The 25,442-nt window shown below is 48.5% G+C and overlaps 1 protein-coding gene across 1 annotated transcript in view; it reads left to right on the top strand.

Moving 5' to 3' along the window:
- The window catches only part of LOC149337773 (multidrug resistance-associated protein 1-like), a 266,100-nt gene that overhangs the window by 19,542 nt on the left and 221,116 nt on the right, over positions 1–25,442 (top strand). The window contains exon 4 of the mRNA XM_089553512.1: positions 24,599–24,733. Within this exon, the coding sequence (XP_089409638.1) occupies positions 24,599–24,733 (135 nt within the window). The remainder of the gene's footprint in view (positions 1–24,598; positions 24,734–25,442) is intronic.

Raw genomic sequence — 25,442 nt, 5'->3', positions numbered from 1 at the left:
ATTGCACATGGTGCGGATACAAGGTATACCAAACCCACCCATGTACGATGGAAGGCGCATGAACATTCGTGACACAAGTTCGGTTTTGCCCGCCCAAACGAAAGAGCCACAGGCCGAGGTTAGCCTGCGCGCAAACGTGCGCGGTGGGTTTGCGACGCGGGCGACAAAAAAACATGCGGCTAGGATTGTGGACTTAACTATATAGCAGCGCTCTGCCATTGAAAGGCGGAAAGTTGACGCCACCGAGAGGCGTTTCTCAGCGTTCGTGCGGAGGTTAGTCCAGGTTTTGCGGGCTACTTCTCCGCTGGCGAGGAATACTACTCCCAGGACTTTCACTCCCTGCACCCACTCCACCTCGCCCGCAAGGTTCGGTGTGAAGGTGCCAAACCTTAGTGCCTTGCTTTTTACCCTGTTCAATAGGGCCCCAGATATCTCGCTGTACTCGAGAAACAGCCGCGAAAAAGCGGCGTAGCTATCCTCGTCCTTGAGGAAAAGCGACACGTCATCGGCGTAGGCCGATACCTTGATTTGGCCCTGGCCAGGCAGAGGGAAGCCGCGTATGGATGGGCTGTCGTTAATGCGCCGGATGAGTGGATCCAGGCACAACACGAAGAATGTTGGGGAGAGAGGGCATCCTTGCCTTATGCCCCTGGTGACTGAGAAGGGAGCGCTCTGGTGGCCGTTTACGGAGAGACGAGCATTCAGGTCTGCGTAAAGTAAGCGCAGCCTGCTGACAATTTGCGGAGGGAATCCGAAGGCTTCAAGGACTCCGAAAGATACGAGTGTTCCACCCGATCGAATGCTTTCGCCTGGTCTAGTGAAACAAAGCACCCGCTGAAGCCCGTCCTGCTGGCAAATGTGAACAGGTCTCTAGTGAGTGCCAATGCATCAAACACAGAGCGGTCAGGCACGCTGCTGGTTTGAGCCCGGTGGATTAGGTGAGGTAGGATCGTCCGCATTCTTGTGTTCAGTAAAGATGTGACTATTTTGTAATCTGCGTTTAAGAGGCTTATGGGCCGCCATGCTTGCGGGTCGGAGGGGTCACCGCCCGCTTTCGGAATGAGTATGATGCGACATTCGCGGAAAGAGTTTGGACGTAACCCATCCGCGAGGAAGCCGTTGACCATCTTCAGGAGCGCTCCTTGGATCTCGTAAAAAAAGTTTGAATAAAAACTTGTTGGAATGCCGTCTGGACCGGGGGCAGAGGCTGCATTCATACTCTGCAGGATGGCGTGCAGCTCTTGGCTTGTGGCTGGTGCGCAAAGGTTTTCATGCAACTCTTCAGCTACTCGTGGCAAGTTTCCAAAAAAACTTTGTAGAAGCCCGTCATAACCATCTTGAAGATGTAGCCAACTGTCCGTAGAGAACAGGTTCGAAAAGTGGCTTGCGAAGATCGTGCAGATATCGGCCGTGGTTTTGCTTTGGGTGCCGTCTGGGAGTGTCACGAAAGGCACAGTAGCGGGAGCGAATTCCTCTGCCGTGCCTGCGCGTACGTGTCGTAGCACAGCCGGGTCTGATATCGGCCGCCCGAGCTGGTGTGCACGACTAGCTGCCCGTGATGACTGGCAGAGCAACACGTGGTAACGTGCTTTAAGTAGACTCAGGTAATCGCTCATGGCAAAGGTTAAGGGTGCTCCCCTTTGCACTATACGGATGCGCTTGAGGGTGTCATTCAGTGCATGAGTTACCCGGCGTCTGCGGTCTTGACCGGCCGCCACCAGGGTTGCTTGCCAGCGAGCCTTGAGTGTGTCCCATGAATCAGTCGCAACGAAGCTCCTGCACGATGCTGCCAACGCCGTACGCAGCGACGCCACGCTTTCCGGGTCCGCCAGTAGGCTCGTGTCCATGCGCCACGTAACAGTACGTGGGGTGTCCTCACCAAAGTCGAGCCTGACTGACAAGGGGTGGTGATCGGAAATCACCGGCGTGCCTGCAGGGAACGCGAGAACTTCGCAGCTAACGACAAAAGAAGCGAGCTCTGGTGGAAAATAGAATTTGTCTATCCGACTCGCTGACTGTGCTCTCTCAAACGTCGCTCCAAAGGCATCCCCGTGAAGCTGCACCCACGCGTCAGACAAGCGGAACTGAGTCACGAGATCGCGGAGCGCGGGGGCACCGCAATAACGGCGACCGTGACCCTGTCCGCGGACGTCACGGTCGATGTTAAGTACACAATTGAAGTCACCGACGATGAAAGTGGGGTAGGGATCAAGGAGGAATGAGTCGAGGCGCTCAAAAAAATCAGAACTATTAGTCCGCCGTGCTGGCGCATATACAACCAACGCACGTACCCGCCGCTGGTTTAGTGTGAAGTCGACCGCAAGAGTGCGGCCGTCCAGCCCGAAAGTGCAATGAGCACCCGCGCGCAGGCAGGGGTTTACAAAAACGACACCAACACCGCACATATGAAAATCAGTCAACGAAAAATAAGCAAAAACAGAAAACCGGGTGGTGAAATTCAGCACATCAAGTGAAGTACGGAAGTTGCATTCCTGTAAAAACAGGATGTCGACGCCCCTAGCCCTGGCAAAGTGCATCACCTCTCTCTGTCTGTCTACGGATTGAAATCCCCGAACATTCAGGGAGAGGAGATGCACAACCGCCATGACTGCCAAGAGCACCGACGGCATAGCATACAACCTAAAGAGCGCTGCCATGGGCGGCGCTTGGCGCGCGCGGCACTTTTTTGCTAGAACGTTCGTTAACAGTCCCTTCGGATTCCGATGATTGGGGGTGGGCACGTTTGAAGTCTGGTCGGGAAAAGTCCATGTTTTCGGGGCCGTCGGCGCTTGTGGCCTCGCTCACCGGTTGCTGCGTGGTCTTGGCGACGCTCGCAGCTGAAGCCGATGCCGACGCCAGGGTCGCCGATGGGAGGGTGTGGCTGGCTGGTGACGGGAAGCGCGCGTCGTCCGCACCTCCAGGAGTCGTCGTTCCTGACACCTGGCCGCACGTCAAGTCGCCTGTCAGGCGAAGCGGCGTGACTTTGTCCGGTACGTCCACCAGGTCGCCCGACGCCACGCTCGACTCATCGCCGCTGCTGCTCTCGGTGTTGAAGGAAGCTGTGCGGGGTAGCGGCGGCAAGGGTTCCGCGAAAACAGCACCGAACGGCTCCACCTCGTTTGAAGGCGTCCCCTCGAGCTGCTCCTTCACGGGCACCTCCGTCGCGGGGGCGGGTTCGGGCTCCCTCGGGTGGCTGGTCGTTGGGTGCTCGTCGGCAACAGGCGTCCGGACGGTTGGTGGGCTCCGCGTTTCTGCGGCCACGTTGTCCTTACTCGGTTCCTTCCTCGAGGCGGCGGCCGCCGCATAGGACCGTGGCCGCAGGCAGTCCGCTGTGGCGTGGCTTCCACCGCAGCGCCTGCAAGCCGCTCCGCATCCGGCCGTGTCGTGGCCGAACACCTCGAAGCGAGCGCACCGCGGCGTTCGACACGCCGCGCCGATGTGGCCGTCCTGCCCGCAGCGGGAACACACCTTCCGGACGCCTCGGTAGTCAAACATGACGCGGTGGCCCTGGACGGTCAAGAAGTTCGGCACCGCCTGCTTCATCTCGATCCGGACCACGCGCGTCCCGTTGCCGACGTGACGACGGCCCTTGAGGACGGGGTGGGTGATGTCCAGCACCTTGCCGAAAGAGCTCAGTGCCGCTGCCAGCGCCGCGTCTCCCACGAACAGCGGCACACGAAAAGCCGTCACGTGGACCACGGCAGGACCCACGCAGGCTACTGGGACGGAAGTGCCGTTCACGTTGAAGGCGCCTTCCACGAGCATCTTCTCCGCCGCCGCAGCCGAGGCCATGGCGACGCAGAACTTCATGCCTCCATGGTGCTGGAGGCTCTCTAGCCCTTTCGGGCCGACAACCAACTCGATGCCGTCGACGATGTCGTCAGCTGTCGCGTCGGATGTAACTGTAAACGAAAAACAGTGCGCCTTTGGGGGCGGCGCACGGAACACCGGAGGGGCAGCAGGTCCCGGGCCTCCCATGACGTCACGGGCGGCCGACTGGGCTGCTGCTTGAAGGCCAGGAAGTTGCCCGAGCACCGGCAAAGGCACGGCGCCTGGGCTGGGAGGCTGGTTGCGGATCCTCGGGGTCGCAGTGGATCCGAGGCCCGCCTGCACTTGTCAAAACTTCTCAGCAAGCCAGCGCCGAAAAAACTTCGCTGGTTCTGGACGAGCTCGGGCAGCAACAAACGTGCTCGTCGGTCGTCGAACTACGAATGTCCGCCGCTCGCGGCATCGCTCAATTTAAAGGCGGCAAGGAAACTTCCAGATAACAGGACAAGATCATCTACAGTAATCTAGAAAAACCTAGATGCAGCCCTTCATGGCTGCGATCAATCGAGATTAGTCTGGTCACTTCTCGCGCCACGAACAAAAGTGATAACAACCCTTTCCTGCAGCCTTGAGCGTGAACGAACAAACATTACAATGATACGTGGCATTATCATGGTGAGAGGAGATCATTAGAAAACAACGTTAACCAGCAGACCTAGAAACCATTTTAGACACAATGGTGCTCGGAACAATGAACACAATCCCATGCTAATTTCAACACATCTGCCTGGGCAGCTTGGCAGCTCAACAAAGCTACACTCTGGAATCGTGAAGCATTCTAGGGATGTACATGGAAGCGCATTAAAACGCAGCCATGAAAAGTGAATCTCAGCCGCACTCTCTCTTTTCCGAAACCGCATTCCTGGGGCCGCATGAAGAGCAAATAAAAAAGCATTAGTCTGGTTGCCGTTTTACTTGTAGTGTACGCACTGACAAACCAAAACAGATAGAGAAATGGCTCAAAAGAGCAATAACACCACACTGCAGAAAACACCATCAACTTTGAGCTAAGCCTCGTTTTCTTCAAGGGCTGGGCTGGACGTCCTCATGAGGTCTACGTCATGCAGAGAAGATGCCCGCAAGATTGGAAAGCACTCAGCTCGGCGTGCATGTATCTTCCAATCCACCCTACGAAACGAACTTCCATCTGATTACTTTGTCACGAGCTATGGTAGCACTACGTAGCTGTTTGTTCTTTTGTGTCAAATGTTCGTTTAAGAACTCGGACTTGTTTGTACCGGTCAATCCCAGTGCTGCCGTTGTCAAAGGGGTCTTACGTTCTTTCCGTAGGATAGCATTTCGCTTTGCAGGACAGGTGAAATGAACAATTACATTCATATCTGTGCTCTTCGGTACTTTCTCTTTGTGGCAGATATCAATGACTCTTTCATCAACGTGCTCGCCTAGCTTGGTACAAATTGCTTTTATAGCTTGTGTTTCGTCACAGTCAGCAAGCAGTCTCTTGATATCAAGGTCATTCAGCCTTTGGCGCTGCTCTAACTCCTGTGCGCGGGCAACAAGAGCAATGTTTTCGCGCTGAATTTCCCTGTTCCTTTCGGCAAGTACTTTCAATTCAAGTTTGAGTTCTTTTACAACTTTTCTATGTAAATTGCGCTGTCACATGTATCCGCGCAGTGCTTCACGCTATTCTTTAAGTGCGCATCCCAGCACGCCGCTCTCTTCTCAAGTCCTTAGTTGCTTGGCTAGTTCTTTAACTTCGTTAGGCATAGGGGAGCAAGTACTAGTTCGCAACACTTACAAGGATTCAAGAAAAAGAACATAAAACACTTTGGTGTGTTCTGCAGCTGTGCACTTTATTTATTTATTTATTCAACATACCCCTGAAGGCCCTCATTCGAGGGTATTACATAGAGGGGGGGGGGTCACATGTAACAGGAACATTGTTAACAAAACACGGCTGGAAACACGGCTGGAAAACCTTCAGAACATGGCTGGAAACTCAGCTCACCTGCGTAAACCTACCTTGCCCATATTGCTACTGACATTGCTCTTTTTCAGTCTTAACGCATACATCTGGTTTTTACCTATGCCTAGTTTGCCCTTCACTGCTTTAATGCAACCTCCGTTCTTTAGAGCATGCTCGATTTTCTCAATCTCAAACTTCCTTATGTCTGCAACCTTAGCGCTTATTTATTAACTTTCATAATTCTGCCAGCTCTATTCGGCCCGTAATAATACAAGGTCTGTTAGAAAAGTACCCGACTTTACTTTTTTTTTCCCGATCACCTGATGGGTATGAAAAAAGTGCGCTTGCAAAAGCTGACCTTGAATCTTCGTGCGCATGCACGAATTTTTTCCCGCCTGCCGATAGCGTCAGTCACTGGGACGCATCGTTTGAGTGAGGCAGTGCGCAGTGCTCTCGACGGTTTTTTATTGCAAGGAAAATCGCGGAGCGACCGGAGCAGCGCTACTGCATCAAATTTTGCCAGAAACTGGGCGAGAACTAAAAGGAAATCATTCGGAATATTCAGACGGCTTTCAGTGACGATGCTGTGAGCAGCACACAGATTATGCAGTGGTACAACTGGTTTAAAGACCGCACATCGATGGAGAGCGAGCCACACTCCGGTCGGCCATCAGCATGCCGAAATGACCAGGTCATTGCCGAAGTGAACGTTGTGGTGATGCGGGACCGTCGTGTGACTATCCGACAAAATGCGGAAGAGGTGGACATCAGCAATTTTTCTCCACATTCCATTATCACCGTAGATTTGGCCATGGAGAGAGTTGGGGCGAAATTCGTGCCGAAGCTGCTCCCGACGGAGCAAAAGCAGCTTCGTGTTGAAGTCTCACAGGACATGCTGGATTCCACAAACTGTGACCCCGACTTCAGCAGCCCCATAATCACTGGTGACGAGTGTTGGGTGTACGGGTACCACCCGGAAACCAAATGCCAGTCGTCACAGTGGAAGCATTCCACGTCAGCAAGACCAAAGAAGACCTGCCAAATGCGCAGAAACGTCAAAGTGATGCTGACTGCTTTCTTTGACTCCCGCTGTGTGGCACACCCCGAGTACGCACCCCACAGGGTCAAACAATGACCAAAGAGTACTACAGGGATGTCTTCCGTCCCTTACGTGATGCTGTGCGGCGCAAGAGACCGGAGCTGGAGTCAGCAGGAAATTGGCGCATCCATCACGACAACGCCCCTGCGCATTCCTCGCACCTGATTCAGACTATTTTGGCGAAAAACCGGACTTCCGTTGTTCAACAGCCTTCTTACTCTCCTGATGTGTCCCCCTGCGACTTCTGGCTGTTTTCCAAAATCAAGAGGTCATTGAAAGGAGCGCGATTTAAGACAAGAGCGGACGTTATGGCTTCAACGACAGCTGAGCTAAACTCCATTTCGAAGGGGCCTTTTCGGAATACTTCCAACAATGGCATCCCTTGTAACAAGTGCTTTCCTCTCTTCGTCCCTCGTCGTTTTACGTGGTTGCAATATGCAATGGCATCACCACTGGGAGAAGTGTGTGGAGTCCCAAGGAGACTACTTTGGCGGTGATTGGGTCTCCAAGTCTCCAGTTATGCCAGTTTTTTTTCTTCGGCCAAAGGTCGGACACTTTTCTAACAGATCTCATAGAAGCGGTCTTGTTTTTCGTCTACTGAGATAGCTTGCCGGTATACTGGAGAACAATCCTACAGCCTACTTCTGCTGCGCACTCCGCAATGATAGCTGTGGCATTCTCGTTCATTGTTTGAACATTAAGATCGTCTTCCTCAGTTAGACCTGAATATCTGTTAGCCATATGCTGGTTTCCTCTACTTTCCCTCTTACAGCTAACTCGTTAATGGACTCCAGCTTCACTAACTTTCTCCGTTCCCTCTTCCAGTCTAAGCTAATTTGAGACCTCAGCATTGTGCGGTCGCTACAACGCATCTTTCCGAGGACCTCCACGTCTGTTTCAGTTTTAGATTTAATCTCAACACGGAGGGTTTTCCACGTCCGCTTCCTGTGCTTTCTTTTCTGTAAAAAGGTATTCATTCATGAGCCGCAAATTATTTCTCTATTTGAACTCTACTAAAATCTCCCCCCGCCTATTCCATTCCTGGAGCTTATGCCATAGTCGCCTACCGCCTGGTCTCCGGCCTGCTTCTTCTCTATCTTCCGATTGAAGTCGCCCATTAGCACACTGCACTGCGTTTTCCAGTTCCAATAAGGAATGCTGTTAGACAAGGAGACACAATCTCACCAATGCTATTCAACGCCTGTTTACAGGAAGTATTCCGTGGCCTGAAATGGGAACAGTTGGGGATAAGAGTTAATAGATTTGGTTTGGTTTATTGGGGTTTAACGTCCCAAAGCGACTGAGGCTATGAGAGACGCCGTAGTGAAGGGCTCCGGAAATTTCGACCACCTGGGGTTCTTTAACGTGCACTGACATCGCACAGCACACGGGCCTCTAGAATTTCGCCTTCAAGAAATTCAGCCGCCGCGGCCGGAATCGAACCCGCGTCTTTCGGGCCAGCAGCTGAGCGCCGTAGCCACTGAGCCACCGCGGCGGGGCATAGTTAATAGAGTTAATAGAGAATACCTAACTAATTTGCCATTCGCTTATTGACAATGCCTTCCTAAGTCACTCAGGACATGAACGGCAAATCATGATCAATAAGTAGGCAGGAAGGGCTGAACGGTGGGGCTAAAAATCAGCATGCAGAAAACCAAATTCATGTTCAACAGTGTAGCAAGGGAACAGCAGTTCGAAATTGGTATCGAGGTGCTGGAAGTAGTAAGATAATATATTTACTTAGAGCAGGTAGTGACGGCAGATCCAGATCATGAGAGGGAAATAACTAGAAGAATAAGAATGGTGTGGAGCGCACATGACAGGTTCTCTCAGATCATGAATGGCAGTTTGCCAATGCCCTCAAGAGAAAAGTCTACAACTGATGTATCTAACCGGTGCTCACCAATGGGGCAGAAACGTGGAGGCTAACAAAGAGGGTTCAATGTAAGTTAGAAAGGAGGCAGCGAGCTATGGAAAGGAAAAAAAAAACATAGGTGTAATGTTAAGACTTCGGAAACGGGAAGAGTGGGTGAGAGAACCAACGCAGCTTAATGACATCCTAGTCGAAATCCAGAGAAGAAATGGGCTTGGGCAGGGCATGTAGGCAAGAATGCGAAGGCAAGGTACCCGATGGTCCTTAAGGGTAACGGAGTGGATTCCAAGAGAAGGCAAACGTACCAGAGGTGGAAGAATGTTAGGTGGGCGGATTAGATAAAGTTCACTTAGTAAAACACGTTGCGGGGCTAGTTGGTTATGCATTTTCTTTCGTTAAAATTTAAGCAGCGCTAACTTTTAGGACGAATACACAGAGGACATGACAGGACGGGCGCTGACTGCAACTGTGTTTATTGAACACGTTTTTCGTAGAACATACAAGAAAAGACGACCGTGAGCGCACGCGCATCTGCGACAGGCCACAAAAGGAAAGGCCAAGATGACAAAGATGACAGCAAAGGTAGATTAATGTGGGCGGCACGCATTTCGTCCCTTATTTTTAAGCAATCTGAATTCGCTGGCATGCAGGGAGACAGAAGTGGTGCTGACACACATGTCGCCTTTTGCCTTGATGAAAAATGCTTCGGATAATTCCCGAGCTAATCTACCTTTGCTACTGCTTAGAATTTTGATTTTGTCAAGCCGTGGCTCACAGTTCTCATCGTTTTGGTCCTTGCAAGAACGGCAATGGGCGGGTAGATTCAGGCATGAGTCTGATGCGTTTCCCAAACTTCGTTCATGTTCCCTGGCACGTTCGTTAACAGAACGCCCTGTCTGGCCAACGTACACTTTGCCACAAGAAAGGGTGATCTCATAGACCACACCCGTGGCACACCGGACAAAGAGCTTAGCGTGTTTTGTTCCACAGCCGGATGCTGCAGGGCCACTACTGCTGACTTTTGGGCACATCTTGGCCAGTTTTACAAGGCGCAGAGAACACCATCGGGACGCCGTACTTGTTGCCCACTCTTTTTAGGTTATGGGACACCTTGTGGATGTATGGCATAACCACTGGTTTGGCGTTCCCGGGTCTTTCTTTTCTGCGTGTCTTTTTCTGCCTTCCCTTGAATTTCTGTAGGAGTGCCTCGGTCACAGCTGTCAACACGTGATCAGGGAGCCCTGCTTTTCGCAGTCTTTCTACCTCGCCCCGAAAGCTCTCTTGCATCATGTGAGCTCTCTTGCATATTGCATCACGGTCGTCCTTTCTTGTATGTTCTACGAAAAACGTGTTCAATAAACATAGTTGGAGTAAGCGCCCGTCCTGTCATGTCCTCTGTGTATTCGTCCTAAAAGTTAGCGCTGCTTAAATTTTAACGAAAGAAAATTAGATAAAGAAGTTTGTGGAACTACGGTGGCCGCTACTGGCAAAGGACATGGTTAATTGGAGAGACAATGCAGAGGCATCTGCCCTCCAGTGGGAGTAGTCGGGCTGATGGTGATGATGACTGCGTTTTACTTTATTCATTGTCGATTGCAGGTCTTTATAGACGCTTTCAACAATCGGTCATCGTGGTTCGATGCAGGCCTGCAGGCCTGCACCACCTTCAGCTTGTACCTTCTAATAAGCCTAATTACAACAGCTAAAACAGTTAATTACAATAGTCACTCTCTCGTTAATACTCCTCTATGTTGCCAGCTATATCCTGATGGATGAGGAATCACACCTAGTTCTCGTCTGTCCGCTAACCTACGATAGCGCAGCACGTGCACTTCCTTTAGTACTGTATACGCCTCATCTGTCCTAACGTCACTCAGCCATGTGATATCCATTTAATACCCGCTAGTCTCTCGAACAGCATTGCTAGGCTAGAGTCACTGAATAAGGCTCTAGCGTCAAACATTGCAAGGTTCAGTTTCCAAGGGGAGCCAGTACATAACCAGAGATTTTAGGACCTTTAGCTGCGTCACTGGTCTCACCACCGCCTTTGTCAGTTGCTCCGCAGCCGCTGGGGACTGAGGGCCGAGGGTTAATTGATTTGTTCATAGAAGGTTGCGGCAAAGTACTACACCGGGGTGGCCGAATCCTGCCCTGGTGAGGGAGTGCGTTACCGGTTCTGGTCAGCGAGATGAGGCCGCACCACAGGCCTGGTTATGCAATTCCATCGACACGCGGAGCTTTTTTTTTTTTTACCTGGCGGACAATTGCGTGGTACCGGGATTCGAACCTCGGTCCTCTTGCACGCGAGGCGTATGTTTTGCCTCTACGCCATCGCTGCTTTTTAGGACGTTGGTCCGGGGTGATAGCACCAATTTCTTAATCACAATTCATGTTAGCTCTTTACTGCTCAGTCTGAGCGATGACACGTTTACTTAGCCCTCTTGTGAGCGCGCAATCTTAGCGAAAATCCCGCTTCTTTTGAATGCAGGCACGGATGGTTTAGTACGGCCTTTATATTCTTCACCACGTTTATGACACTACTAGATGAGCCCTGGAGGCCGTCATTTATGTTCTTCTAGTGCTCTTTTATCTGGTGTTTATGCGTCTGGCTGACTGCCCTATGTATTCGCTTCCGCGAGACAAAGGCACGCTATTACGATGACCTCAAGATGTTTGGGCCGTCATACAGACCGCCTATCCGGTACGTTTTGAGCGGCCCTCTGCTTTACTATGAGTATTGGCGAATAAAAACTCAGAGGGAGGAGGTTCTTACGAACGAAAAGTGCCTTGCCGTGCTCACAGGTGGGTCGATCAAGACTTGCGGTTAGTCAGATGTGAACTATGTCGCTGCTACGCCCCAGCGTGTGTAGTACCAATTAGTTGAAGCAGGCATGAGTCGGCACACCGAAGCCTAGGTCAACAGAGAGATCTGTACTGTCATTGACTCTCTGCAACCCCACAAAATAGTTGCCTCAGTTACTGACAATGAAATGAACGGCGGCGCAACAAGAAGAACACAACAAGAGAGGGGACACCACAAGCGCACACTACCAACTGTTTTATTGCATGGAAAGGAGGCATATTTATACAGCTCAGGCATGACACTAATCGCAATATCGCTCAGAACCCAACACGTGGAAAAGAAACAGCAACATCAGGATAAAAGAAAAAAAAAAAAACCCTTAACCTCTGCAGAAAAAACTAAAAGATTTTGATAACAGAACTTTGAGCAGGCCATCTCGTAGCAAAAGCAGAGTCAAACAATCGTAGCAAAGGCAGAGTCAAACAAGAGAAGCAAAAGCAGTCAAAAAAATTAAAAACTACAATCGTAGCAAAGGCAGAGTCAAATGTATTAAGCAAAAGCAGTCAGAACCCGATAAACAACAAAACGGAAAGCAAAAAACAGTAAAAAAGTTAACAACCCGCCTAAAACAAACAACAGACGGCCGCTAGAAATGCAGGGCTGAAAAGATGCACAGCACATGGCGTTACAAAAAACTGTCAAGAAAGGACACTTCATTTCTACGGAGGGATACTGAGGAGTCGCTAACACAAGTGCTTCCCTTCTTATTGATCATAAAGGCCTCAAGAATTTCGCGTGCCACCTGATCGCGACTCCTGCCGAGAATCCTTATTCCGTTAAGCACTGGCTCACACTTGCAATCTTTACAATGTAGGGGCAAATTCGACCCGCCTCCGTTTTCTAACGACTTTTCGTGTTCCCGTGTTCTGTCGTTAATGCAGCGACCTGTCTGGCCTATATAGACCCCCCCGCACGTCAGTGGGATTTCGTACACCACTCCGACGGCACAAGAAACGAAATGCTTGCCGTGCCTCTTTCCGCACATGGCTTTCTTCTCTTCGCTGATCCGCGAGCATAACCCGCTCAGCTTTCTTGGCGCAGAGAAAACGACAGGAACGTCGTACCGGCCAGCAACTTTCTTCAAGTTGTGCGCCACACGGTGTATATAAGGGACCACTTGTGGTCGCTTTGATCCCGGCTTAGCATGGAATTTCTTCTTCTTTCCTTTCATTTTTTGAAGGAGGGTCTCCGCTACGCTACAAACAACAGAACACGGGAAGCCAGCCATTTGAAGCCTTTCGATCTGATTGTTAAAGCTAGCCTCAGCCATGTGAGCACAGGACTTAAGCAATGCGGACTCGAGGCAAAGTGAAGCGATCGCCCTTTTTACTGTCTTAGAGTGCGCTGATCCGTACGGAAGAAGTTCCTTTTTTGCTCGTGGGGAATACATCCAACAAACACGTCCTTCTAAAAGCTTGATATTAATATCTAAAAACTGCAAGCTGTTGTTGTCAGGAAGTTCGTGAGTAAAAGCCAGCCCTTTTCCCTGTTGTCTAAAAACGGATAAGATTCTTTCCACTGTGCTGGGGAGCGTCAATGCAGAGTTAGTATTTTTTAGTATTACCAAGAAGTCGTCCACATATCTAAAAATTCGCAGGACTGGGCCACTGTCAAGGGAAGAAGCTAAAGCACGGTCAATAGTTGATAAAAATATATTACACAATGCAGGGGCGACACAGGAACCGATGCAGATGCCTCTTCTCTGCAAGTACATTTCAGTTTCAAAGGAAACAAACGTAGACCTTAGGTAAAATTCTAGAAGTGATAAAAAATTGTCAACACTTAGTCCAGCTGAGTTCTGAAATGCGATGGCCCCATTAGATTCAATGCACTCCCGTACGGATTTGAAAAGGTCACCATGAGGAACTGAGTAAAATAAATCTTCCACATCAACAGAAAACAAGTATCCAATAGAAGACTGGTCTTTTAAAAAAGCTGTCACATCTGCAGAATTCTTGTGGTGTCCCCTCTCTTGTTGTGTTCTTCTTGAACACAACAAGAGAGTGGTTCCGGCTGGCGTATTCAAGAAGAACACAACAAGAGAGGGGACACCACAAGCGCACACTGCAGATGTGACAAGAATTCTGTTGCGCCGCCGTTCATTTCATCATGCACCAACTCGCCCCTCAGGCCATTCTTCTGAAGTACCTTTCTTGTACAGTGGGCCCTTTTATGTGTTCAAGTCCTTCCTATGCTCAAGTACATGCGCTTGTCGCTCACATCGCTGCTTCAACCTGCCGTGCAAGATTCATCTCATTTTGTCTCCGTAAGGGACTTGTTCCCTCAGAAGTGAATGCCTTTTTTGGTGTGATTAAGCCTTCCATTGGACACGTCAAACGGCTTTGCCGAATTCTGAAATCCGAACTGTGGAGACAAGTTCGATTGTTTTATGACTGGCTGCGCGTTTTGTGCTTCAATCTGAACCCTGTCTGGCTCGCTGAAAAGGAACTGGCTGCTCTAAGACTTCTCGCAGCGCAATCCACAGAGTTTTTATGGCAACGTTACCTTACTGTTCTTCCGCGGAAGCCTGAAAAGAAGACGGTGAAGCCTAGGAGCCTGGTCGTCCTTGGGAATGCCTCCGTTCCAGAAGAAGTAGCAGCTACCCTAACGAAAGGGCCGAAGTACAGTTGTCCTCCAAGAATCCCAGCCTTCGAGCTACTGTCCCTGAACAGGAAGGTGGCAGATAAAGCCGGTGAGGACCGGGAAAGGTGCCTTTTGGATGGCGTTGACGGGATACTGAGGACAGCCCGGAAAAAGGACCTCTACCCAAAGGAGCGCACGCGACACGTCGTGTCGTTCTTCAAGAACAACGACCTAAGACTTCTTCAAGCAGACAAAGAAGGCGGTTTCGCGGTGGTTCCGGCTGGCGTATTCAAAGAAAAGGCGACGCAGGCCATTTTGAAGAACTTTGTTCAGGTGAAGAAGTGTGCCTGTAGAGTGAAAACGAAAGCCATCTCGTTGTGCAACCAGTTGCAGCTTTCCGGGCTGGCCAAGGGAATCAGCGACTGCAGGAAAGGGTCTCTTGATGTCTTTTTTACGGTGAAAACCCATAAGCCAGACATGCCTTTCAGATCTATTGTTAGTGAGCGGGATTCTTGGCAGCAAAAGGTGAGCAAATTTCTCCTTAAGCATTTGAAAGGACTGGATGTAGACGATCCCTTCGCTACCAAGAATTCTGCAGATGTGACAGCTTTTTTAAAACACCAGTCTTCTATTGGATACTTGTTTTCTGTTGATGTGGAAGATTTATTTTACTCAGTTCCTCATGGTGACCTTTTCAAATCCGTACGGGAGTGCATTGAATCTAATGGGGCCATCGCATTTCAGAACTCAGCTGGACTAAGTGTTGACAATTTTTTATCACTTCTAGAATTTTACCTAAGGTCTACGTTTGTTTCCTTTGAAACTGAAATGTACTTGCAGAGAAGAGGCATCTGCATCGGTTCCTGTGTCGCCCCTGCATTGTGTAATATATTTTTATCAACTATTGACCGTGCTTTAGCTTCTTCCCTTGACAGTGGCCCAGTCCTGCGAATTTTTAGATATGTGGACGACTTCTTGGTAATACTAAAAAATACTAACTCTGCATTGACGCTCCCCAGCACAGTGGAAAGAATCTTATCCGTTTTTAGACAACAGGGAAAAGGGCTGGCTTTTACTCACGAACTTCCTGACAACAACAGCTTGCAGTTTTTAGATATTAATATCAAGCTTTTAGAAGGACGTGTTTGTTGGATGTATTCCCCACGAGCAAAAAAGGAACTTCTTCCGTACGGATCAGCGCACTCTAAGACAGTAAAAAGGGCGATCGCTTCACTTTGCCTCGAGTCCGCATTGCTTAAGTCCTGTGCTCACATGGCTGAGGCTAGCTTTAACAATCAGATCGAAAGGCTTCAAATGGCTGGCTTCCCGTGTTCTGTTGTTTGTAGCGTAGCGGAGACCCTCCTTCAAAAAATGAAAGGAAAGAAGAAGAAATTCCATGCTAAGCCGGGATCAAAGCGACCACAAGTGGTCCCTTATATACACCGTGTGGCGCACAACTTGAAGAAAGTTGCTGGCCGGTACGACGTTCCTGTCGTTTTCTCTGCGCCAAGAAAGCTGAGCGGGTTATGCTCGCGGATCAGCGAAGAGAAGAAAGCCATGTGCGGAAAGAGGCACGGCAAGCATTTCGTTTCTTGTGCCGTCGGAGTGGTGTACGAAATCCCACTGACGTGCGGGGGGGTCTATATAGGCCAGACAGGTCGCTGCATTAACGACAGAACACGGGAACACGAAAAGTCGTTAGAAAACGGAGGCGGGTCGAATTTGCCCCTACATTGTAAAGATTGCAAGTGTGAGCCAGTGCTTAACGGAATAAGGATTCTCGGCAGGAGTCGCGATCAGGTGGCACGCGAAATTCTTGAGGCCTTTATGATCAATAAGAAGGGAAGCACTTGTGTTAGCGACTCCTCAGTATCCCTCCGTAGAAATGAAGTGTCCTTTCTTGACAGTTTTTTGTAACGCCATGTGCTGTGCATCTTTTCAGCCCTGCATTTCTAGCGGCCGTCTGTTGTTTGTTTTAGGCGGGTTGTTAACTTTTTTACTGTTTTTTGCTTTCCGTTTTGTTGTTTATCGGGTTCTGACTGCTTTTGCTTAATACATTTGACTCTGCCTTTGCTACGATTGTATTTTTTAATTTTTTTGACTGCTTTTGCTTCTCTTGTTTGACTCTGCCTTTGCTACGATTGTTTGACTCTGCTTTTGCTACGAGATGGCCTGCTCAAAGTTCTGTTATCAAAATCTTTTAGTTTTTTCTGCAGAGGTTAAGGGTTTTTTTTTTCTTTTTTCTTTTATCCTGATGTTGCTGTTTCTTTTCCACGTGTTGGGTTCTGAGCGATATTGCGATTAGTGTCATGCCTGAGCTGTATAAATATGCCTCCTTTCCATGCAATAAAACAGTTGGTAGTGTGCGCTTGTGGTGTCCCCTCTCTTGTTGTGTTCTTCTTGTTGCGCCGCCGTTCATTTCATCATGCACCAACTCGCCCCTCAGGCCATTCTTCTACTGACAATGCCGGTAATAGGCAGGCAGTATGCCAGAAAGATGGTGACACATTTCCGCAGATTGCAACCATTGGCTGCGTAGCGCATGGTCTGAAGCTGCTCCTCAAAGACCACATGCGCCTAAAAGTACTCGAAGAGGTTCATGACACGTCTTGAAGAAATAATCATATATGTGATAAACATTCAGGTAGTTGCTGCTGGGCTCCAACAAAAACAGGAATCAAGGTACGGCAAAGGGAATTTCACTGTACTCAAACTGCCTAGCAAGACAAGATGGGGCTGCCTCACCTTCTCACGACAGAGCCTTCTCAACAACAAGGAAACACTGCAGGCGACTGCAATCATGGAAGGTATCGGGTTGAACAAATCGTTGCGAAAGGCTGTCTTTGACGGCGATGTGTTTTGGAACCACTTGCGTATCTCCTTAGACCTGGTGATACCAGCATCCTCGGCGATTACTACTCTTGAATCTGACACGACCTTGTTGTCGGTCGTCTACGAAGTCTTCCAGCATATCAAAACGCAAGTCGTGACGTGGTTGGAAACTACCCTGCTGAAAAAAGTTGTATGATGCAATAAAATCAGAGAGTTTGTCATACAGATAGCATAGAATTATCATACAATTCATAAAAAATTATCATCTCAATGTCATACATTTCTGTAAAACCTCACACTCATCATAGAGACGTCGTAGAATGTCATACAAATTGTATTAAATTCTATATTGAAGCCTCTATAAGGTTATTGCATCATAGAGCTTTTTTGAGCAGGGTATCACATCGACACAAGAAAAACTGGCTCACATAACGCTTGTGACCATCGGGCGTGACTAGTTCTGTGGGCGACTCATTCATACCGCTGCCACCCTCCTAGACGCAAGGTATCGAAGCGCAAACCTTGGTGACCTGCAGATTATGGTCACGTTTGACTGGATTTCCGGGTCAGGCAGAGCACCTAACGCTGGACGTCGGGAAACTTCAATCTAGCGTCGCAAAATAGAGAACCTGCAAGGGAATGTGGTCAAGAGAAGGGATTTAATATTCGACGATACACTTTTATTCATCAATAGGGTGGCGAGGGCTCTGCTCCAACAAGCTCTTGAGCCCCCTCGCCTGTCGCGTACGTCAGATTCCCCCAGCTTTTGTGGCCTGTGAATTCAACTGGTGCGAACTGAAAAATGTTCACAACAAATTACGCAACAGGTTCAGAGGGGGCGAGTGCAGAAGCTTGTATACGCGCGTTCTAACTTGAATGCCAGGAAGGATTCTTCCGCTGCACGACGTGGCATGGACCTGTCTAGAGAAAATGAGTCGGGCATAGAACAATGCAGCGCGTCGCCCAGTACGCCTTGATGTGAAATAATGCGTAGATTTTCAATCATCAAGCTCTGCTGGGACTGTTGGGGTGCAATCATGGGCGAGTTATATTCGATTCAATGTTCAAGAAATAAATATGTCTTTAGCTGTAGAGCTCTATGCTAACGTTTTTTTTTCGTGCTTTCTTTTTCTTGTTTTTCTTAAAATAAAACCGTGAAAAGCTTGTCTTTTTCAAGGGCCTCAAATTGCTATGAAATGTGACCTACTGGTTAAGCGATGCTCCACTGCTCTGTTATGGCAGGCGCTGCCTCTCGTTAGGCTTGTGTGACCCGTGTTGCTCTTCCCTAGAGACCTCTCGCGACCACTCATTATTTTAATGGCCCCCTGCCACAGTGCGCAGCTTACGTTCCTGTTGTCAGGTTGTGACGACACGTGAGAAGGTCACGTGACCTAGGTCGCCCACCTGGTTCCGTGGCTGCTTCGATGGGTTTTTTTTGCTCACGGTGAACTACACCGATGCCGGCGGCGGAATTTCTGCGACAGGAGCTTCTTAAATGTTATCACTTTAATATTCATGGTAAAGTATATGACTATATAGAAAAAAGTATTAACTATATAAGAAACGCCCTTTTGTGCTGTATATTCACTCACATGCGCCCTGAATAACATTTTGGATGTTGCTCATGTGTCGTCTCGCTTCAATGTATTCTGCCTTTTTTGCACTCCTTTTTACGCAACCTACAGAGAACTGGAGTTACTGTATGTCTCCCTATAGACAGTTGCGCGTACTTCCGCCAAGTTTCCACTGATAGCATCAAGATTATGTGGGAGAGGCGCAAATGCACCAAGCAGGAGCTCATCGTGGCTACAGCGGTTCCTCGTTTGTGCCACCGATATTGGTCGCTCAAACACTTTAATGTTAGAAACATGCTGTTTTATTGAGTGAGACAGCTTCTTAGTAGTAAGCGGGCGGCAAGCAGACCTTTCTCATAAGGTAACCAACCGAAGACTTATCGAGCTGATGAGTGGCGCAATGTGTTGTGAATGGCAAGAGTTACAAACTCTCTTTTTTCTAAGGTCAGAAGTTTGTCGTAAAAAGGGACTGCTTAAAGAAAATGTGAACGCGGTTAAAAAGCTTGGAAGGCACCTCTGAAGTATAATTTTAATGAAAAGAATGAGATATCATTCAGGCTGTCTGCTATGGTGCCTAAAATGAGCGTCTCATTATCGTCGCAATTTTCACGCCAAAAGTCCGGTTGGAACCGATCAAGTGGCCCTTATATAATATGCCTGAGTCATCACCTTCTAGAGTGTTCGAATACTTTAGGCTGGACTGAAACATCGTCCCCATTGTGCTGCTGCGCCAGACCAGAGTGACGAAAAAGACTTTGTGTGGGCTTGCCCGGCTACACCTTCCTTAAGAAGACACTTCCTAAAGAAGGTGGGCCTGCGATGGGTCGTTGCAGGCGACTATCGCAAGTGGACTCATGATAATCGCTTTATCGTGAACTTTTGCCGCTTTTCAAGCGAGGCTTGTTTACACTCCTTCCTATAACTTTCTTTTCGTTTTTCATTGTGCCTAATGGGAAACATCTGGAATAAAAAAAAATTGGATTGCACTAATCCGAACCACAGAGACACCTCCTTCCACCCAATACTCCCCACTAGTCACCCTAATCATTTTCTGAGGTGGGCCTACTTTTAAAAAAATCTTGGGGTCTTTGGAAATTTCGCGGCTGGGCCAACATCCATGTTTAGGGTGCCCTGAGATTTTGAAATTTGGCAGTACCCCATGATTGGTCCCCTCGTAGTCACATAGTGGTGATGACATCACGATCCCGTCGATCGCATTCATACATCGCAGAGAGCCCTCAAAGCACTTCTGGCGCAGTGGTGCTGGGGTGAAGCGATGCGCCGTCGCCTCGGCGGTGTGGCTGTTTCTAAGACGGCCACCGATGGGGTGCTCAGCCCCTGTACGGCTCAGGCGCAGCGCTACGGTGGTCAGGTAACAATTCCTTTGACGAAGAGTTGAAATCTGGGTTAGTTGGTACATTATACTTAAGAAAAACCAGCCAAAAAGACAGGGACAAAGGAGAGACGTTGTGTGTGCCTCGTGTCTCCTTTGTCCCTGTCTTTTTGGCTGGTTTTTCTTAAGTAAATTCCTTTGAGTTGGACGACGGTGGGGGCGGGTAGTGATGATGTAACAACGTCACGGGACCTTCTCTACCAATCAGGCAATCTCGTGACAGAGAAGGCGAAATTTCTTTGCGAGAGGACAGCATGATTTCTATTACATTAGCAGAAAAGTGCACCAAGCTTGAGCATGGACGGCTTCTAAATAATGAGTTTACGGTAAATAATAATGAGTAATAATGTAAATAATGGGTTTAGAAAGAGAGGAAAACAAGGCTGTTAGCTGATATGATTTCAGAAGGTGCTCGGTCAAGCATTCTTAGAGCGCAGGCTGGTTGGTTTGTTGAATTGAATTGAAATTGAAATTGAAATTTATTCCGCAACAGAAAAGGAATGTTGCGAGGAGGGCAGGTAAAAAGCTGAAGAAACAGCTTGAGGAGTCCTGACCTCCCAGCATACACAGTAGCGCAGCAGCGTGCGGCGAAGGCGCACACGTCAACATCAAAGCGAGGAAAGAAAAAAAAGATACAGGTTATACAAACAAGGTACGCAATTTCTGTGAGGAAATCGCGGAAATGTCATTATTTGTTTCAGTAAAAAGATAATTTAAAAGCGTCGGCAATGAGTACTTCAACATTTGTTTCCCGTAGTTAGTGCGGCATTTGCTGACATTCCAGGGTTCCAAAAAGCGTACGTTATAGGTGGTGGTGTATATCTGCAATCCTGCTAGGTTAGTTAATACATCATTATTCTTTTGTATTTCCTGTTTATAAAGGTGGGATAGTTTGTAATTGTATAGTGATGTAACAGGAACGATATTGTGTTTTTTAAATAGGTCTGCAGTATGGGAGCGATACGGAACGTTGCAGACCAGACGTAAGACGTTGGTTTACGGGGGCTTAACGTCCCAAAGCAACTCAGGCTATGAGAGACGCCGTAGTGAAGGGCTCCGGATATCGACCACCTGGGGTTCATTAACGTGCGCTGACATCGCACAGTGCACGGGCCTCTAGAATTTCTGCTCGATCGAAATTCGACCTCCGTGGCCGTGATGGAACCCGCGTCTTTCGGGTCAGCAGCCGAGCACCGTATAATCACTGAGCCACCGTGGCGGTTCATGCCGCAGGCATTGTATTAAACAATACCAAGCTACTCCGTCGCCGCCTGCGACCTCAGACTTGCAGAACTGGCGTGGCAGAGTCTATGGGTCGGTGACGTGATGCGATTTACGCTCTCTGAATTGCGATCTCTTCTCGGTGCACGTATAGAGGCTGTTGGTTAGCCTCGGCGACAACGATAACGACCGTACGAATATAAAAGTGGGCGTTTTAATACGTTCGCGCTGTCTCTATATCTTAAACTCGGAATGAATGAAGGAATGAAAGTCGGAATCAAACGCACCAAAAACTCGGAGTCCTCGCGGTGCGGCAGCAGCGTTCTCTACTTGGAAGAAGGCCACGAAGCAAGAAATCGTATTCATTGAAACCGAGAATGGAGACACAAATTTTATTTTCATGTTGTTTTTTTTTACACACCGGGGTGGCTCATTGGCTAGAGCGCTCGGCTACTGAGTCGGAGTTCTCGGATTCGGACCAGGCCGCGGAGGCCGCGTTTCGATGGAGGCGGAACGAAAAGCGTCCGTGTGCTGCTTGATGTCAGCGTACGTTAAAGATCCCCTAGTGGTCGAAATTCATTCCCAGCTTCCTGGCTTCCCTAACTGCGCGCTTCTGGTTTCCACCGAGATGTGTGAGACAATTACTGCGCCATTTATTTTTCCCAAAAAAGCAATTTTTATTTGCAGAAGCAGATTTTTCTTCTGCAGCAACTCGCAGCCCTCGACAATGGCAGTCGCTGCCAGTTAAACCATAAATGTAAATATAACAACGGGGAGACTGCCGAAATTACGCGGAGTGAGAGAAAGCCAGCCTGAAAACAAAGAATACTGCTGGCGGTTTAGCATTGCTAACCACGAAGCAATGCTAACCACGAAGCAGGTTTTCGCTGGTCGACACCAACTCCATGTTGCTGAAAGCGCGATTGAAAGCGTCTTTCCTGTTATGTCGCGACTTGAAGTTGATGAAGACGACAACATGCGCGAGAGAGTGTTGCAGTTTAACACGAGACTCGAGCGCCTGCGCCGATATCATAATGCTCTTGTGCAGTGACCACCGAAGGTGCTCTGTTCGCGCCGCCGTGGGTTCGAATCCCAGTCGCGGCAACATTTTCGAGCCCACTACGACCACATCCTGCGGGATTGTAAGATAGAGTCACCTCCGGGTGATGTAGTTACCGATCCTTCTCTCAAGTGGTGGGAGACCGGGCTGGATAGCTCTGACCCCACAACGCAAGTTCTGGTGGTGGATTGGGCTGATATAGTCGTCATGGGCTATGCACTCTCGTCCACTTAACGCGACCTCTTACCAATCTCTTTCCGGCAAATAAAATGCTTTACAATCAATCAATCAATCAATCAATCAATCAGTTTTACTCCTCTAAGTTGGCCAAGTTCACATTAACTCAAACCGCGATTTATTTCTCACCATTTCCCTCATCGCGTGACTAACTTCACAGGCTTCGCAACAGACCCGAATTTTCCACGTTATGAGGCTAATAATGCGTTTGCATTTAGCACGTAAAATAAAAAAAAAATATTTAGTCAAGTCGGGCTAAGTTTCACTCTCACCGGTTTTTTCCGGCGCATGCGCAGAAACACAAGGAGCATTCTAGCAAGCATGATCTAGTGTAGACGCTTTACAGCGCGGGAGCGTGGGCTCCACAATATTTGGTCACATTACTTTTGCGCCTTGGCCGCTCTTAGGGAGTTGTGGTCCCGATGACTGCTGGCGCGCTGGCTTCCGGTTGCGAGGCGCTCTTCCGGCTCTCGCTGTCCATAACGAGTTGGCGCAAGACACAAAAACCTTGATGCGAATGCGCACAGTACGCACTCGTCGAGCAAAATGTTCGATTCAACCACCCCGTTTATTTTTCTGGCCGCCAGCATCGACCCAATGTGTGGACAGACCGCGCAAGCTGTTTTCAGTTTTTGTTTCTTTATTCAGTTATGCGTCTGATAACCATTGTTAAAAACAAAATTTGTAGTCAAGGTGACAACAATACAAAATCAGTGTTGGCTGAGAGCTTCCTTTGAGGGCCACGGCATTCTTGCTGAAAGGAGGATTGATTACATGACTAAAGTGTTCACCGCGTACCCCTGTGCACTTCTTCCCTAAACTTAAGCCCGCTCGCATCCCGCCGAAAAACTGAGTTATTAAAACTTCTTCACTCAATAGTCCATTCTGCTAATTGGCTTTCAGAGGACAAGCATATCTCGTTTTCAAAACTTTCAGCTACCAGGAGCCATCACGATCTTAATATGCAACCTTTTTTTGCCCGCACTAACGTTTACAAATACAATTTTTTCCCGTGCACTGTGGAGAGTTGGAATTCCTTGCATGGCAACAATCGTGCATTATCAATTTCTGATTTTGCGTCGGCAATTGAGTCGCAGCATTGTATGGTGTTGTTTTCAGTGTTTATACTTGTAATGTTTGTCATGTACCCCTGTATGCGTGGAATTGTTCCACATTTTATGTACCCACTCCTGCTATAGCCCCTAGAATGCGGCTGCAGTATTTTCAAATAAATAAAAGAAATAAATAAACGCATACGCGCGTGTGGCCACCTGCCAACTGCGCAGATATTTATACTCATTAAAGTTGCGGCGTCCTAAGCAAGACAATGCTCATTAGTCGAAGGTCGGTTGATGCACTCAATGGAATCCGGCTGTGCCCTTGAGAAATAAGATCGAAAACTTCGTCGATCTGACTTCAAGTCTCGCAGATGTAATTAGCTGTTCTCAACTCAAATGTGCAGAATCATATAATCAGAAATTTCACAGCTGGTATGCGCATATGCGTAGTTCTAAAAGCATCGATTGTTCAAAATAGTGGAAAAGTGTCGCCGCAAGTGATTAACGTTAGAGGCATGAACGGCGACCTGCCTTCTCCACACAATGATTTCGCTACGAACCTCTTGCACTAATTGCCCCAAAAAGATTATTTTGAATACACTGCGACTATACAACTACGGAATTAATGCATCATTGCTGTGAACGTCACCACCTCATTCTCCCATTCCCGTTCCTAGTGCCGGCACTGAAATTTGCTGGCACATCGAACAAGGTTTTCGTTCGGGCGAACATGAGCACTTAATATATTTTGGCGTCATTGGCTAATTCTCTTCGCAGATTCCATATTTATTGAAACGATTAAGGCGTGGTTAAATTGAATATGCGGCCGGAAAACGTTCAAACAGGATAGTGATAAATTTTTCTCTAATTCTGAACATGGTACAAGGGCTACATGCCGCAGAGCACTGCTCCCCTGAGCCCAGGACGGCTCCAGAGCCCGGGAAGTGTCACCTTGAGCTCTCTCTCTGCAACCAATTTTCTTATTGCTTCAGTAGGCAAGCACCTCCTTCGTTCGCCACAGAGGTTTTAATTCGTGTTCCCGTGTTTCAGGGAATTCCCCTTGTTGCCTCCTCTTGGACTAAGGCTGCACTCTTCCTCACCGCAGTGACGATGCTTGCCTCACTGGGAAACGCGGCACTCTACGCGTTGCGAGACACCGTCGTCTTCTCATGGCGATCCAGAAAGGTAAGTAGGCGGGAATTTGATCATGCTTACGCAAGTATCATTCTGCAAAAAAAAAAATAGTGCAAGGAAGGGTTATGGCCATGCCATGCCTCCTCGATCCTTTTTCCTCAATGAAAGCCAATTTTTTTATTTGTTTTGTAAGGATCTAATGATTCTTAGCACTCCGACCCCTGCTAGTGTTTGTATGGGAGTTGCAGACGCTGTGGCTCTGACGTAAAAAGCGATATTTCCGTGCTCGTCCACATAGGAATAGCCATTACTGTGCCACTAAACGTAACGCCAGTGGCCGTGATTGTGCTAAACTTTCTGCTTTAATATTTCGCGGGACAGTTTCGTGGCTTTCGGAAAGAGTAATCCATATTACTTCTTTATTTATACAACTCTTAACACAATTTAACACGGGAAACTCATATAAAAAACGCGAGTGGCTACACGCCAGGCTAGAGCTACGTTCCTTCTGTTTGTCCCTCTAAAGTGCAAAAGCAAAAAAAAAAATAGAAAAAGAGGTCTCGAACACGCTGGCAGCGTTTTTAAGTTCACAGCATTACATTTAGTCCAAAGATGAAAGCTGAGTTTCTTCTCATGTCTAGTCATGTTTAGCACGCAAGTTTTCTTCTTTAGAATAGTGCTGGGCCTTGTGCATTAACTAGGAGGGAGTCCAGTCGCCTTGCGAGAGAATTTCCAAGTGCTCTGTAGGGGGCTAATCAGC

This window comes from Amblyomma mixtum, chromosome 7 (assembly GCF_055824585.1).
Source record: "Amblyomma mixtum isolate Tamu chromosome 7, ASM5582458v1, whole genome shotgun sequence".
Classification (NCBI taxonomy): domain Eukaryota; kingdom Metazoa; phylum Arthropoda; class Arachnida; order Ixodida; family Ixodidae; genus Amblyomma; species Amblyomma mixtum.
Note: the sequence above shows the minus strand (reverse complement) of the source record. Positions and strands in the feature narration are given on the sequence as shown.